This window comes from Taudactylus pleione, unplaced genomic scaffold (assembly GCF_031769625.1).
Source record: "Taudactylus pleione unplaced genomic scaffold, aTauple2 ptg000547l, whole genome shotgun sequence".
Taxonomy (NCBI): Eukaryota; Metazoa; Chordata; class Amphibia; order Anura; family Myobatrachidae; genus Taudactylus; species Taudactylus pleione.
In genome coordinates, this window is record NW_028284949.1 from 3,114,974 (window position 1) to 3,131,744 (window position 16,771).

Consider the following 16,771-nt stretch of genomic DNA (forward strand, 5'->3'; position numbering starts at 1 on the left):
TAATCTACAGCTGAGGTAATAGTATGGTGGTATACAGGTAGCAAGCATTATTTATTTTTCAAACATAAGGGATGAACAAGAGCGAAGTATATTATATTTGTCAGCCTCCGGCATGTATGACTGTTGCTCTCAAGTGGAGACTCCAGAGAATGACATGTGATGGCTCCATTTAACACTATAGCTCAACCATATATTTTACATCACTGAGCTTTCCTTACAGAGAATATAGTTATGACTTGAGTGACCAGAATATAAAATGTAGAATATTTTGGATTCCAGGTGGTATCGGGTCCATTGGAAAGGCTAGGGTCCTGAAGAGAGATCTTCGGAAATCCTTTACTATGTAGTTGCCAAAAAAAATATCAGAGGCTATTTTACCTGGTGGGTGTGAATCTTTGCTGCGTCGGCTTGACATTACTTGGAGAATTCCGATTTGCTACCTTAGATTTCTTGACCTGTTTTGACTCATTCTGCTTGCTTGCTCACTGCCCTGACCTTATCCAGGATTATAAACCTGGTTCTGTTTCCTGTCTTCCCTGATCTTTGCTTGGATCCTGTACATTCTGTTATTTACCACCTGCCCTGACCTCTTACCTGGACCCTGGCTATTCTTGCTGCCCTTGTATTGGCCATTCCTTTAGGCCTGAGTTTTTATCTGCATTCTTTCTCAGTGTGCCTAGCCATCAGTGCATGCTTTGCCTACCTACACCTAGACTAACATCAGATCTATTACCACCATAGTGTCTTCAATATTCCCTGTGCTAGAACTTCCCTGAGAACAATCCCTTACTGCTGTGCACTCTAGACCTGGGGACAACTGAATACCAGTGCGCACGTCCAGCTTTAAGGGACAGGGATTTGCAAAAGGGATGGCCAACCGGTGGTCATGTATAGATAGGATTGATACAGGATCGATATTTCTGCATTTAATACAGTGAAAAATCAAATATCAATCTTCTCCAAAAATGTGCAGTTAAAAAAAAAAAAAGAAAAGTCACGCAATCCAATACTTTTATGTGGGATGTGTGTATTTTATTGGATTGCATGTCTTCCCTATGTCATGTCATAGATATACTAAGGAATGCTGTGTATAATTTTTGTTCAATAAAAATATTGTAAAAAGAAATAAAAATAATATAAAGCTACCCACTGTTACCTTCCCCCCCCTTAAAAAAAAAAAAAAGTCACGCATTCATACGCCAGCATCAAGAATTAAGGTACAAAAAAAATAATTACACATCATCAAAGAAAGGTTGATTGAGATAATAAATGGAAATATGCCCTATAATCTGATCCTATAATTCGTTGTACACTACACTGGTGTGTTTCATTTGTCAACGAATAATAAGTATGGGTTGCTTGTTGTCTACAGGACCTATTTCCTCTGAGAATTTTTTTCATTTCGTACTTGTGTTTGATCATGTGTATTTCAAAAGTTGTGGTTGTCAGGGTGGGACCACGTTAATCTTTTGAAAGCGGACTCGATTGGATCGCATAGTTTGAGGTTTCACAGATAGAAATTATGTGGGAAACTGTCTATAATATATGTGAGTTATTGAGCTGTTCGTGTAATGGTTGGGGGTGAGAATAGAGCCAGGAGGTGACCTCTGGAGGATAGTGATTAAGACCTAGAAGTTGTTCTTGTCTTGCCATAGACTACATCTCCTCTGTATGCCTGCAGCTTTGTCAGCCAGGGAAACCAAAGACCACAAACTACCCTGTGCAGGAATGCCACTCCCAGAAGCCATTTCTCCTCTTTATTACCCCAGTGTTTATATAATCTAATCACAATGTTCTTCTCTTCACCAGATTTCTATGAGGATGCACAATTATCTGGAGGTTATCACGCCCCTATTTCATCATCGGTTTGTATGAATGAGGATCACAGTATGGGTTTATATCTCCAAACAGATAAATACACAACAGTGGATGAACAAAACACAACCAACAGTCTGGAGAACATTACAGATGGAGGGTATCTCACCAACACAGACATTTATACACCCACAGATCATACACATTCTACATCTGGTCATACTAAGGAGGAACCGGTCTCATTTAATGGAGGAAACCTCACACACACTGACATGTATACACCCACAGATCACAAACAGTATACATCTACTCATATTATGCAGAGATCAGCCTCAAGTGATGGAGGACACCTCGCAGGCAATGACACTTACACACCCACAGATCATAAACCTTATAGACCTACTCATATTAAGGAGGAACCAATCTCATGTGATGGAGGAAACCTCACTGACATGTACACACCCACATATACACCGTTTAAATGTGCTGACTGTGGCGAATGTTTTACAGATAACGCCCTGCTTGCCCTACATCAGGAAATTCATAAAGGAAAGAAAACCTATTGTTGTCCTCTATGTGGGAATTGTTTTATGAATATTGCACAGTTTAACACACACATGAAATTTCACACGTCAGAAAGCCCATATTCTTCTAATGAACATAAAAATTATCCTGCTAATTACTCCGAGTGTGTTGCACATCAGGACATTCACACGGAAGCAAAACCTCCTTCCAACAGTGGTAAATATGTTAGACGCAAATCGTCAATAACGGAGCACCATGGAACTCCCAGTGGAGAGAAGCCATTTTCTTGCTCTGACTGCGGGAAATGCTTCAGCCGTATAGGACTTCTTAACATGCATATGAAAATTCATACAGGCGTGAGACCGTTTCCTTGCTCGGAGTGTGGGAAAAGTTTCAGCCGTAAAGGACTTCTTGACATGCATCAGAGAATTCACACAGGGGAGAAGCCATTTTCATGCTCTGAGTGTGGGAAATGTTGTAACCGTAAATCAAATCTCCTTAAACATCAGAAAATTCATGCTGCAAAAAAAAATGTAAACTCTGTTTCTGAGCAATGTTTTAACCAGTGAGAGAGGTTTTAGAGTATTGGATAATCTCAATAAATGTGAAACAGATCCTTAATCTTGTTTTCCTTTTTGTGTCCTTTTCATGTCATGATGGAGCAATAAATTACTGCTGTGATACTCTTTCTGGAGGTGTGGTGAATGCTATTCTCAGTGCTACGTTAGTCGATTGGCACACGTGAATGAAAAGGGTGTTCAGGAAAGAGCAGAATTATCTAAAGAGAGTTGCAGGGTTAGCATTACTACAAATTCCTCCTGGACACAGGAGAAGGTATTAGCCACTGTGCTGCTACAGCATTCAGCACACACAGCCGACCTGTCCGTCCTGCAAAAATTAAACTACACTCACTAAAAAAACAAACAATAGACACCTCCTTGAGCAATAATATAATAATTATAAACAAATACATTTAGTATTAGACATCCACTAAACTGCTGAAAAATCTAATACACAGGTTCTCAAACTCGGTCCTCAGGACCCCAAACAGTGCTTTTGTTTCCAGGTCTCACAAAATCACAAGTGAAGTAATTAGCTCCACCAGTGGAACTTTTAAAATGATTCAGTGAGTATTTAGGGATAACTATCACAAAGACATACTGTCACAGCGCCGTCGAATCCAGGTCCCTCTTACCTGGTCCGGCGACGCTGGGGTCCGGGCTGGCATGGGACAGCGGGCGGGAAATCCCTGGTGCCCGCTGTCAATTGTTCTCCCTCTCCTCCGGTGGCTGTGTGCAGGCGGCATCCATAGGAGCGCGCGCCACTCTGCATAGGATTTAAAGGGACATGCAGACAAATTAGTGTAAACCACAGAAGGCGCCAAAATCAAGCCCTGCCTATTAAAGGAATTCTAGGAGAGCATTCCTGTGCCAGAGTATAGGCTCCATTATCATAATCCAGCGTTCCTGTGCATATCCTGACTATTGGTTCTAACCTTGGCTTGTTTGTGACTCCGATTCTGCCTGACTCCTGTTTCCGCGTTGATATCTGCTTCTGACCTCGGCTATTCCGTGACCCGTTTATGTCTGCTCCCTGGTACCATCTTGTCTGTTTGGTTCTGACCCGGCTAGTCGACTACGCTAACGTCTCCTGCATTCCAACCAAGTTCACCAGCTCCTGTATAGGGAAACCTAACCTGAGGGCCGCGACCTGTGTGTCAGACACAGCCAAGTCCATACCTTCTTGCGAGGGTCCCTGGTGAAAACCGCCGGTACATTAGACTCCGCGCGTCAGGAATAGGTCTAGCCAATTCCCTGAATAAGGGAAGCGTCCACAATCTATCTGAGAGTTTGTGGCAGAATACTCTGGCCCAAAAACATGGATGCTGCTGGTAACCCATCGCCTCGAGACTTGCTAGAGTCTAGAAACAAGAACAAGATCAAGCTCAGATTATGCAGTGTCTGTAGACCTTAATGCAACAAGTCTGTTCCGCTCAGCCAGCACCGGTACAATCAGCCCCACCTCCAACAGTGACTGTACAAGCGGCCAGTGCTTCTGCACCATTACGCATTCCGAATCCCACAAAGTTTGATGGGAACTCAAAAGACTGTCGAGGTTTCTTGAACCAGTGCTCAATTCACTTTGAGGTTCAAGCAGCAAATTTCCCGGCAGGACGAAAGTGGCTTATGTGTTCTCGCTGCTGTCCGGTCAGGCTCTGGCTTGGGCTTCTCCATTATGGGAGAGAAATGATCCTCTGGGTAACAATAGCGCAGAGTTCCTGAAGGTTTTCTGAAGGGTCTTTGACGAGCCCGATCGAGTATCCTCTGCGGGATCGGCTATTCTATAGCTGAGAAAAGGCAATCAATCTGCAGGACAGTATGTGGTGCAGTTCTGAACCCTTGCTTCAGAATTGGGATGGAACAACGAAGCCTTAGTTGGCGCATTTATGCAGGGTCTGTCCGATCAGATCAAAGATGTTCTCGCATCCAGGGAGCTGCCAACGTCTTTGGATGACCTAATCTCCCTGTGTATCCAGGTGGATCTTTGCCATAGGGAGAGAGCAAGTGAAAATGAACAGTCTCGTCTGTTTACCTTTAAGCTCGCTCCATGTTTCACGGCACCAGTGGAACCTCCAGAAGAGCCCATGCAGGTCATCTCTCCGGCTGTCCAAAACGTCCGGGAAACGGGAAGGCCTAACTGATCGAGGGGTGATCAGATTAGGTACATTTCAACACACCCCAAAGAATCATGTAGTTTCCCAGTTCTCTATTGATGTGACCCTGGTCCTGGGAAAATTCTCTGAAGTCATTAGGGCTTTCCTGGACTCAGGTGCCGATGGCAACTTCATTACGGCTAAGAAAGTTCAAGAGCTAGGAATTCCTATTATGCCACTTCAAACACCTCTCTGTATCATCGGGGTGGATGGGAATAAACTTCCTACAGCAACCATCCACTCTCAGACAACAGAGATTATCATGCAAGTAGGGGCTTTCCATCGAGAATCAATAGCATTCTACATACTTCCATCAGCCGAGTCCTGTCATCCTGGGTCTTCCTTGACTTCGCAAGCATTCTCCTGTGCTAGATTGGGAGAAACCTCAAATTCTGTCATGGGGTCCTTGATGCCATGGTCATGGGGTCCTTGATGCCATGGCTCCTGTTTGTCATCCGTCAAACCTCCCCAGCGAGCCATTCGGAGTTCAGTCATCTCTCCGGAAGTTCAGCTTCCAGCTTCATACCGGTCCTTCCAAGATGTCTTTAGTAAGAAAGCCGCAGAGACACTTCCTGCTCATAGAGACTGGGATTGCGCTATTGACCTATTGCCTTGGAAAGAGCTACCTCGTGAGAGAACTTTCCCTCTTTCATTTCCCGAGTCCCAATCAGTGTCTGAGTATATTCAGGAGAATCTGGAATGCGGGTTCATCAGGGAGTCCAAATCACCCGCGGGTGCCGGTCTTTTCTTTGTCAAAAAGAAGGACGGAGGTCTGAGACCATGCATTGATTACCGGGTCCTGAATGCTATTACCATCAAAGACCGGTTTCCATTACCTCTGATATCTGAACTTTTCGACCGAATTAAGGGAGCCAAGATTTTTACCAAGCTAGATCTTCGTGGGGCCTATAATCTGATCAGGATTCGGGCTGGAGATGAGTGGAAGACAGCCTTCAATACTCATGATGGTCGCTTCGAGTACCTAGTCATGCCTTTTCGGTTAAGCAACGCTCCAGCTGTCTCCCAAAAATATATGAATCACATCTTCAGGTATTTGCTCTATAAATACATTGTAGTATATCTAGATGACATCCAAATATTCTCAGAAGATGTGACAAGTCATCACCTGCATGTATGTGAAGTGCTGACACGACTTCGGGCCAACCAGCTGTTTTGCAAACTTGAAAAATGTTCCTTCGAGCAAAAAGAGCTAACGTTTCTGGGATACATTATTTCTGGTTCCTGCCTTCAGATGGATCCTGCAAAGCTAGCTGCCATTACTAACTAGCCTCGCCCTGTTGGGTTGAAAGTGATACAACGCTTCCTGGGATTCTGCAATTTCTATCGCCAATTCATCAAGAATTAATCATAGCAGCTCCAATTACTGCACTCACCAAGAAAGGACAAGATACTCGGAGATGGTCTCCTGCAGCTGAAGAGGCCTTTGTTCTTCTAAAACAGTGCTTTATATCTGCTCCTATTCTAAGACAACCTGACTGCGATCTGCCTTTCTTCTTGGAGGTGGACGCCTCCATGGTGGGAGTTGGGGTAGTGCTGTCACAGAAGGATGAATGGGGCAAGTGGTACTCCTGTGGGTTCTTTTCCCGTAAGTTTTCTGCTCCAGAAAAGAATTATGCAGTTGGGGATAAGGAGTTACTAGCTATTAAGCTGGCGTTGCAAGAGTGGAGATATTTGCTGGAGGGGGCAAAATTTCCGGTGACAGTTTAAACAGACCATAAGAACCTCACTTATCTCAAGACTGCTCATTGCCTGAATTATCGGCTGTCCAGGTGGTCGCTGTTTTCTGACCGTTTTAACCTGGTTATTGCCTATCGTCCAGGGTGCAAGAATGTAAAAGCTGATGCCCTGTCTTGAGCATTCAATTTGGCCCAGGAAGATGAAGCAAAGGAAGACAAACCAATTTTAAATCCTGGGTGCTTTGTTGCAGTTACTAAGGTCAAGATCCCGCCAGGGAAAACCTTTGTAGCACCCGTACTCCGATCTAAGTTACTCCAGTGGGCCCATTCTTCACGTTTTTCAGGTCATGCGGTAGTAGGGAGAACTTTGGAACTGATCCTCAGGAGCTATTGGTGGCCAATGGTGCATCGTGATGTCAAGGATTTTGTGGCAGCTTGTACCATCTGTGCTCAGCATAAGGTGCCTCCTCAACTTCCTGCCGGGTCATATATCCAAGGACTTTATAACTGATCTACCCTCCTGCCAGGGGTTCAATACAATCTGGGTAGTGGTGGACAGGTTCTCCAAGGTCGCTCACTTTGTCCCATTCAAAGGTTTACCATCGGCTCCGAAGTTGGCTGAGGCGTTTAAATCTTCAAGCTACATGGGTTTCCCAAAGACATTTTTTCCGACTGTGGGGTACAGTTTACTTCCAGGTTTTGGAGGGCATTATGTAAATGCTTTAATATCAACTTAAGTTTTTCATCTGCATACCATCCACAGACTAATGGTCAAACGGAGCGCGTATATCAAGACTAAAGCTGGCCACACACTAGACCAACTTGCATCCAACCAGCCAACTAGTTGATTGGTTGGAATGAAAATCTGGTAAGGTATGGGAGTAACTGATGATCAGCAATTTGCTCCTAAATGCCAGAAAACAGATGAAAATGGATGTCAGACAAGTTTGTTAAATGTTTGATCTAAACAATTTGTTCAAACAACAGTTTTTGTCCATTTTCCGGCGTTTGGGAGCAAATTGCTGATTGTCATTTGCTTTCATTCCTTACCAGATTTTCATTCCAACCAATCAACAAGTTGGCTGGTTGGACAGATAATCTTTAGATGTGTGGCCAGCTTTAGAGAAGATCATTCGGATATATGTCTCAGCTAATGAAGACGATTGAGTTTCCTTATTGCCATGGGCAGAATTTGCTCACAATTTGTACCATGAGTCATCGGGGTACTCTCCATTCTTCATTCAGTATGGGTTACATCCCGTGATACCAGAAGTACCAGCTCTTCAGTCAGTATCTCTTCCAGCTGTTGGTGGCACAGTGAGTCGGTTCTTCAGGATTTGGAGGGAGGTGAAAGAATTTCTGTAAAGCCTCTTCCACATATAAGCGGGTGGTGGACAGGAAAAGAAGGAGGGGTCCTGTGCTGAACCCCAGTGATAAGGTCTGGTTATCCACTAAGCCAGAGGTTCCCAAATGCGGTCCTCAAGGCTCCCCAACAGTTCAGGTTTTAGAGATATCCATAGCTGAGCACAGGTGGCTTAATTAGTTCCACAGTCAATTTGATTTAACCAACTGTGCTCAACCATGGATATCTCTAAAACCTGAACTGTTGGGGAGCCTTGAGGACCGCGTATGGGAACCTCTGCACTAAGCACTTGCGATTAAAAGTTCCTACCATGAAGTTTGCTCCCAGATTCATTGGTCCCTTCCAGATTCTTCAGGTCATCAATCTGGTGGCTGTTCGCTTAAAACTTCCTGGTACTCTTAGGGTTCCCAATGTATCCAATATCTCTCTTCTGAAACCATTGGTGCCTAATCAATATTCGAGATAATGCAACCCTCCCACTGCAATTCCAGTGGACCACCAAGAGGAGTATGAAGTTAAACAGATTTTAGATTCCAGAATGTCTCAAGGTTCAGTTCAATTTCTGGTGGATTGGAAGGGGTACGGCTGGAGGAACATTGTTGGGTTAAGGCCTCAGATATTCATGCACCTCAACTCCTTCGTAGGTTCCATCAGAAATTTCCTGACAGGCCATTTGTGGCGTGTTCGGTGCCCACCCCTAGAAGGGAGGGTAATGTCACAGCGCCGTCGAATCCAGGTCCCTCTTACCTGGGCTGGCGTGGGACAGCGGGTGGGAGATTCCCGGCGCCCGCTGTCAGCTGTTCTCCCTCTCCTCCGGCGGCTGTGTGCAGGTGGCCGCGGCCTCCGTAGGTGTTCGCGCGCTGCTCTGCATAGGATTTAAAGGGACATGCACTCAAGTTAGTGTAAACCACAGAAGGTGCCAAAATCAAGTTCTGCCTATTTAAGGAAGTCTAGGAGAGCATTCATGTGCCAGAGTATAGGCTCCATTACCATACTCCAGCGTTACTGTGCATTCCAACCAAGTTCGCCAGCTGCTGTATAGGGAAACCTAACCTGAGGTGCCGTGACCTGTGTGTCAGGCGCAGCCAAGTCCATAACTTCTTGCGAGGGTCCCTGGTGAAATCCGCCGGCACATTAGACTCCGCGACTCAGGAGTAGAGCTAGCCAATTTCCTGAATACGGGTAGCATCCACAATTTATCTGAGAGTTTGTGACACATACGACCAGTTAATTGAGGCAAACTACAGCCCCTTACTACATGCGAATCAAGAGGATATACAAAGATGTGCCCCGCTTTGTATTTTATGGACAGGCAAAGTTAATTCGGTGAAGATTAATATTTTACCTAGGTTATTATACCTTTTCCATACGATTCCAATTACGGTCCCGGCCTCTTACCTCTGTAATATCCAGTCACTGTGCGGCTCTTTTATTTGGTCTAATAAAAAGCTAGACAATGCAGAGCTTGCTTGGCCAAATCAATGGTGGTTTGGGGCTTCCCATTTTCAAAATATATTTTTCTGCAACGCAGCTGAGCCACAGTCTTGCCACACAACGGAGGGTAGCAAAAAATGGGTACTTGAAAGTGACCTGATGGGTGACCAATTGGTTGGTTTCCTTCCATGGATTCCCCCAAATATGAGACCAGCCTCGGTCCAGAAAGTCCCTTGCGTGAAGGCCGTTTTACAGGTGTGGGACAAACTAAAAGTTTAGAATTAGCGCCTTACCTGTCCCCCTTGACCCCTCTGTGGCGTCATCCACATTTCTCATTGGGATGCATGTCTTCATATATATATACACGTACCTTGGTGCCATGTGGGATAACCAGAATTATGCATAATCAAGGTGATTTTACTCCTCAAAATTTTACAGAATTATGTGAAAACTATGCTATGCTCAATAGCCTTCAGTTTGCATACATGCAAATCTGTAGTTTTGTCCGTTCACTTTGCAAATCTCACAAAATGCGTCAACCCACTACATTTGAACGTCAGTGCATTTACAATCCTGGTTGCAAGGGCTCTATACCATGTTTTTACTCGCTGCTATTCCCCTCTCCGAATTTAAAGAACCATTTGAGCTATCCTGGGAGCAGGACTTAGATTTTACCTTTAGAGGTTGACGACTGGGTGGACATCAGGCAGTGAGTGGGGTGGCTAGAGCATCCATTAATACCAATATAAAAGAAAATTATTATAAAGTGTACTCACAGTGGTATCTGGGCCCTACCAAGTTGCACCAGATTTTTCCAGGGACATCAGATCTTTGTTGGAGGCAATTTGGCCACAATGGTTCTTCAATGCATATGTGGTGTGACTGCCCCATGATATCAAAATATTGGGATGAAGTCATATCCTTGGTGAATAAGGCGATTGGCGTCTCCCCCTCTCCAAGGAACCGTTACCCATGCTTCTTTGCAAACCCTCTAGATCCCTCTCCAAACCTCAGAACAGATTTTGTGCCCAAGTTTTTAGTACGGCTAGACCAGTGGTTCTCAAACTCGGTCCTCAGGACCCCAAACAGTGCACGTTTTCCAGGTCTCCTCACAGAATCACAAGTGATATAATTAGCTCCACCTGTGGATCTTTTAAAACGTGTCAGTGAGTAATGAATACACCTGTGCACCTGCTGGGTGACCTGCAAAATGTGACCTGTGTGGGGTCCTGAGGACCGAGGGCCTGATTCAGAGCCGGACGCTCTGACCAGAGAGGAGAGAGAATCAGGGCCGGCTTACCTTAAATTGGAGCGTCCTCCTGGTCGCTCGCATAGCTGTGGGTGACCACCCACAGCTTATGCGAGCAGCCAAAAAGATGGTCGCGATGGTCAAGACCATCGCGACCGTCGGGCTTGCAACGAGACCCTTGCGGTAGGGTCTCGTCTGCCGCAGGCCCGGAGTGCTTTTGGCTCTATCAGAGCCAAAAGCACTCCCACTGACATCACTAGTGATGTCAGTGGGGCCGGACCCAGACGGTAGGCGTTCCCATGGGAACACCTCCGTCTGGGCAGGCACTCCCACCAAAGTCGATGGTGATTGACAGCACGCCCCCTTTGGTGCGAGACCCCGAGCGACGGCTTCCCCGTCGCTCGCCGGGTCTCGCGCATGCGCATGAAGGAGCAGCCTCTGTCATGCTCATGCTCATTTGGGAAACATCGACCCGCTTGCGAGCGTACAGCGCTCGCGAGCGGGTCTGAATGAGACCCAGAGTTTGAGAACCGCTGGGCTAGACTATTAACTGTTATGAACTGGAAGCAAATCGCCATCAATGCAAGCTCTTATTAACAAAGTGTGCTTCTTCGCCTCCATGGAATATATAAACGCTCTTCTCAATGATTCTGTATTAAAATTTCACACAATTTGGGACCCTTGGTATTCCATATTTCAAAGGCGGCTACCTGGATTAGAGTGATGCTGGTGTTCACAGTGTGGGTAGTACATTGTTTTTTGTCTCTCCCCTGCTTTTCCCCTTTCCCAATTATCTCTACTTGATTTTTTTACGTTTTTTGTTTTATTTTCAGTTATGTCAGTTTTGACAATCTAGATTTCAAATTTAAAACGAATAGCTGAGTAATAATATTGATGTACATGTAATTTATTAGAAAAAAAAAAGTTTTCTTTGTTTTTGCCTATGGTACGATGGTATGATTTTTTTGTTATTTGCTATGATAAATAAAGAGATTTAAAAAAAAAAAATGTGTCAGAGAGTAATGAATACACCTGTGCACTGTTGGGTGACCTGTGTGGGGTCCTGAGGACCGAGTTTGAGAACATCTGCTCTAATACAACAGAAATCCACATCTTGTCTTTGCTTAAACAAGCACATTCTATGCACGATTGATGAAAAATCCATGTGAGGGGAGCCTTCACAAACTGCTAAACAGCCAATCAGGAAAGGTTCTTTTTTTTTTTCTCTGCTTGTATTCGTAATTGCATTAGGATGTCCTCCTTTCCTGCCCAATATTGGTGGTCCAGGCGGAGGAGGCAGCTTTAAGTGGCATTTGCACCTTGTTCTGGGCAGTGCAATTTCCACGCAAGATACACTAACTGGCATAGTACTCCTATGCATCAGACCTGCTAATTAACACAATAAACAACTTGTCCATAGCAAAATGCCATCTGTATCTTTATACACTTTTCTGTGAATATAGATTTAAATTTTCTGATCTTTCCTGGTCCCTTAACAAACGTAAAAGTAGGTGTGATTGGGGGAGCTGACATGATCAGGTGCAGAGGCGGTAATCATACGTGCTCTGGGTGGGCTGTGGATGGTATGCTTCCATCGGAGGAAACTAATATGATGGAATAGTTGGATGAAGCCGTACGGTTTGTCCAACGCACAATAGATAAGTAAGTGTGAGATATGCACCCGGTAGCTACTTTATTAGGCGCACCTTTCTAGTTATAGTACTAGATAGAATGCACCATTGCCTCCTGGGAACAGCCTGAATTCTTTGTGATGTGAATTCAACAAGGGGCTGGAAACATTCCTTAATTATTCTGGTTCATGGTGATATGATAGCGCCAAAAAGTTTCCACAGATTTGTCCATTGCACATTCATGCTGCAAATCTCCTGTCCTCACACATCCCAAAGGTAATCTATGGAATTCCGATCTGGAGGAATATATACAAAGCAGCGGCTTTTATGAGCCACCACTTCTCAGTGAATTTGACCTCCAATGTTTAAAGTGGAACTAATATTAATTGCAAAAGACACCACTCTAAATTTCGAAGGTCTATCCGGCCACTTTGTAAATATTGATATCTTCCTGATGCCTGTGGAGGCCATTGGAGTACACTGAATTTATGGTCATGCTCATGGTACCAGCTTGAGATGATGTATGACATGGCACGGTATCCTGCTGGAAAAGTAGCCATTAGAAGATGAGTAGACTGTGGCCATAAAGGGATGCACATGGTCAGCAACAATACTCAGACTGTGGCATCTAAATTATCCTCAATAAGTATTAAGGGGCCTAATGTGTGCCAAGAAAACATTACCACACCCCATTACACACCACCTGCCTGAACGGTTGACACAAGGCAGAATGGATCCAAGTATTCATATTGTTTGAACCAAATTCTGACCAATCATCTGCATATGGCAGTATAAATCAAGAGTCATCAGTCCAGGCAACATTTTTACAATCTTCAGCTGCCCAGTGTTGGTGAGCCTGTGCCTGCTGTGGCCTCAATTTGCTGTTTTTAGTTGCCCAGAAACCTGGGCCGTCTTCTGATTGTGTAGCCCACCCACTTCAAGGTTCGATGTACTGTGCTTTCAGAGATGCTCCTCTGCACACCACTGTGTAACACACGATTAGTTGAGTTATTGTATACTTTTTGTCAGCTTAAGCAATTCTTACCCTACTTTTCTGACCAATCTCTTTGAAAAGGTGTATTTACCCACAGAATTGGTGCTGACTGGGTGTTTTTGGTTTTTTGCACTATCCTCTGTAAGCTCTGGAGACACGTGTGTGTGAAAATCAGAAGTGTCTGAGACGGTCCAACCAAACCACCTGTTTGACATCAGCAATCATTGCACAGTCTAGGTCTCTTTGAGACAATAGGTGGCAATAGAGCCACATCTAAGAGTATGTAAAAGTTAAACAAGACACAGTAATATTCCCTTTAATAAAAGTGACACCTCTGTTGAACTCATATAGGTGACATCTCTGTTGAATTCATATAGTAATAAATAACCCCAGTAACCGCTTCATCAGTCTCCATGTATATTTTAGGACAACTGTTCTGTTCTCTCTCTTCAGTGCCTCAGTCCAGACAGTATTTTCTTCTTGGTAATAATTTGTAGATTAAGATTTAATTCTCTTCTTGGCATAATGACCTAAGCTGGTGACTGGTTGCATCATGGCAGTGCAGTGGTCACCCATGGTCACTCACGGCAGTGGTCATATTAGTCTAGTTCCATAGCTTGGTGTCAGATACCACCACGAGTACCTTTTAACAATAGCCTCACCCACTGATGGTCAGATACATTATATGGCCTTTCCGGCTTTCAGCTTCCTTTCCTGTATCCTTGTTGAACTGTTCAAAGTCCTACTTGCGAAGTATGCTGTCATAGGTCAAAGTACCATTACGGATGGCAGAAGATCTTTTGTGAGGAACTGTTCCATGTAGTGTGCATCAGTGGTAAACTAGCCTATCGTGTTTAGTTCTGTGGCTGCATATGTACTGATATATGCTCACACAAGGATGTTTTTGCTGCATACAAATACTCTCATACATCACATCACCAAGACACAAAACATCAAACACAGTATAGAAATGTGTTAGCTGCAAGGACACACTAACAACATAAAACCATGTATAATAATTAGTCAACAGTTTAAGCATATTGTAACACTGATTACAGTAGTCTACATTGGTGCCACCAATTTTGGACTTTGAAACCATATATTAAATCAATAGCCACTAGATTACATTAAAAACCCCAAACAGCCACTACATTGCATGAATAGTGCACACACTATACCAGCAGCATTAATCAAATCCTATATATATATATAGGGGGTCATTTAGAGTTGGACGCAAGCCCCCGCTTTTAGTGTAAAATGCGCTTTATCATACTGCGATGTACGCCAATAGTGTGTATCCCTGCGTCCAAAATGAGGACTGAAAAGTGATGATCAATGATGTTTGTTATTATTATTGCTTGATGCTCTTATATGTTTTATTATAGGAAGCTTTGAGAAAGTTTGAGATACTTAGAAATCGTAACAAACTGTCTCTTACAGTAACTGTGTGTTGTTGACTGTGTATGAATCATCAGCCATAATAACATCATATATCTATAGTGCATGATTTGCCACATGTCTGAGTCAACAGACTTAAAGGTCAACTCAATAAGACTACAGGTGTAAGACTTGTTTACTTGGCTCTATTAAAGGGTCTCCATGTGCCCAAGCCTGTCACTTTTATTGAAGCTGCACAGCACTTAGCCCAAGAGAGATTACTACCTTATTCTATTGACTGCTATTTATCTTCTGTATACTGTTATCTTCAATAAAACCTACTCTGTTTTGAAATCAACATGTGGACTAACCTCCTTGTTCACATCCACTATGCACCTACCAACTTGTAGGCTTCTGCTAATAGTGATCCAAGAACACTGGTTGCAGCAATTGCAGAAAGACGAGAAGCAGGTCCACCTTCAAAAGCTGCAAACCGGGCTATAGTAGGCAGGACTGCCTATGCTACAGCAGCATCTACTGGCACTTTAGTACTAAGTAAAACAATAAAACAATATGATAAAAAATTTTTTTTTATAAAATAAAGTTTCCCCCAATTGCTTTTCACTTTATTAATCGCCTAAATCAACACGGATCCTTCTTTCTTCAGGTCTGAAATCCACCAAGAATGCTGAAGAAAAGCCACATGCACATTGAACAATTGCTCCTTGAAAAGCTGTAACGTGAATAACAGGCGGCAACGCCATTGACCAGTCATCATCATCAAGTTTGGTTCTGAATGGTGCCTTGAGCATGCTGTTGCATCATTATACACCTACAGTGGTCCTGATGATGCTTTGCTCTTCATGTGTATGCGTCCAACTCTACCTGAGATTCATAGTGTGTAAGTAAATGAATGGGAATGATCACCTCCTGGCCATATTGGGGTGGAGTTGTACATGTCTGTTTTGTGGATGCATCCTATGTGTTTCAGTATTGTGTATGCTCCGAAACTGAGCATACGGAGCTAATAGTAATGCTGAGTTCTACAAAACTTTGCATATGGTCGACACTCTAGTTCCGTACATGCAAGGCATGGGTAATTATGGACGATAAGCATTCAATTCTGTATTGCACCCAAACAGAGTGTGAAAGTGAATGACTGGGAAATGTGTATAAAAAGTACATGAGAGGGAGAAGAACTTGAGGGTGTTCAGAGAGAGGAGAACATTAGGGCACTGAGAGGGCGGAGAACATGATGGCACTGAGAGGGAGGAGAACATGACGGTGCTGAGAGGGAAAATCATCTACTCATGCACCGCTGAAGTCAGCCCCGACCCCTGTTGCTTCACTTTCTAAGGGATTCACGTCACTGGCAGACATGGGTCTGGACTTACATACCTCTGCTCTTCTAACTACTCAATCGATGTTCCAGATGTTTGCAGCATTCCGCACGGATATACTTGCGGGAGTGGAATCCTTAGTACAATTGCTCAGAATAGAGCTTTTGAGCCTGGGCGGACGCACGGACCATTTGGAGGGAAAGATGAGCGAACTAGTTTCCTCGCATAATGACCTGCTTACTGCTCATGCTGAGCTGCAAACTGAAGTATCAAACATTTGAGATAAAATGGCGAACCTAGAGGACAGATCGAGACGAAACAACGCAAAATACGCGGCATCCCTGATTCAGTCGCTCCTGCAGAGCTACAGGAATATGTGACCAAGTTATTCCAAAAACTCCTACCTTCGGCTTCTGTACAAGATTTACTCATAGATCGAGTTCACCGTCTGCCTAGGCCAAGAGTGAGTACCAACAATTTCCCTAGATACACACTGATGAGAGTCCACTTCTTCCATATTAAAGAACTTATCATGAAAGCTGCCAGACAAGCAGAGGGATCGGACACCCTAGGAGGTCTACAGATATTTCCGGATCTGTCAGCCCACACATTGGCCAAGAGACGTTCGTTTCA

General features: G+C 44.0%; 1 protein-coding gene across 1 annotated transcript in view; it reads left to right on the forward strand.

The window, feature by feature from the left end:
* Positions 1–16,771, forward strand: part of LOC148500781 (uncharacterized) — a 114,758-nt gene that overhangs the window by 19,563 nt on the left and 78,424 nt on the right. Inside the window, exons 6-10 of the mRNA XM_088451430.1 lie at positions 1,810–2,905; positions 4,831–4,990; positions 5,103–5,321; positions 5,526–5,787; positions 5,875–6,103. Coding sequence (XP_088307556.1) covers positions 1,810–2,905; positions 4,831–4,990; positions 5,103–5,321; positions 5,526–5,787; positions 5,875–6,103 — 1,966 coding nt within the window. The remainder of the gene's footprint in view (positions 1–1,809; positions 2,906–4,830; positions 4,991–5,102; positions 5,322–5,525; positions 5,788–5,874; positions 6,104–16,771) is intronic.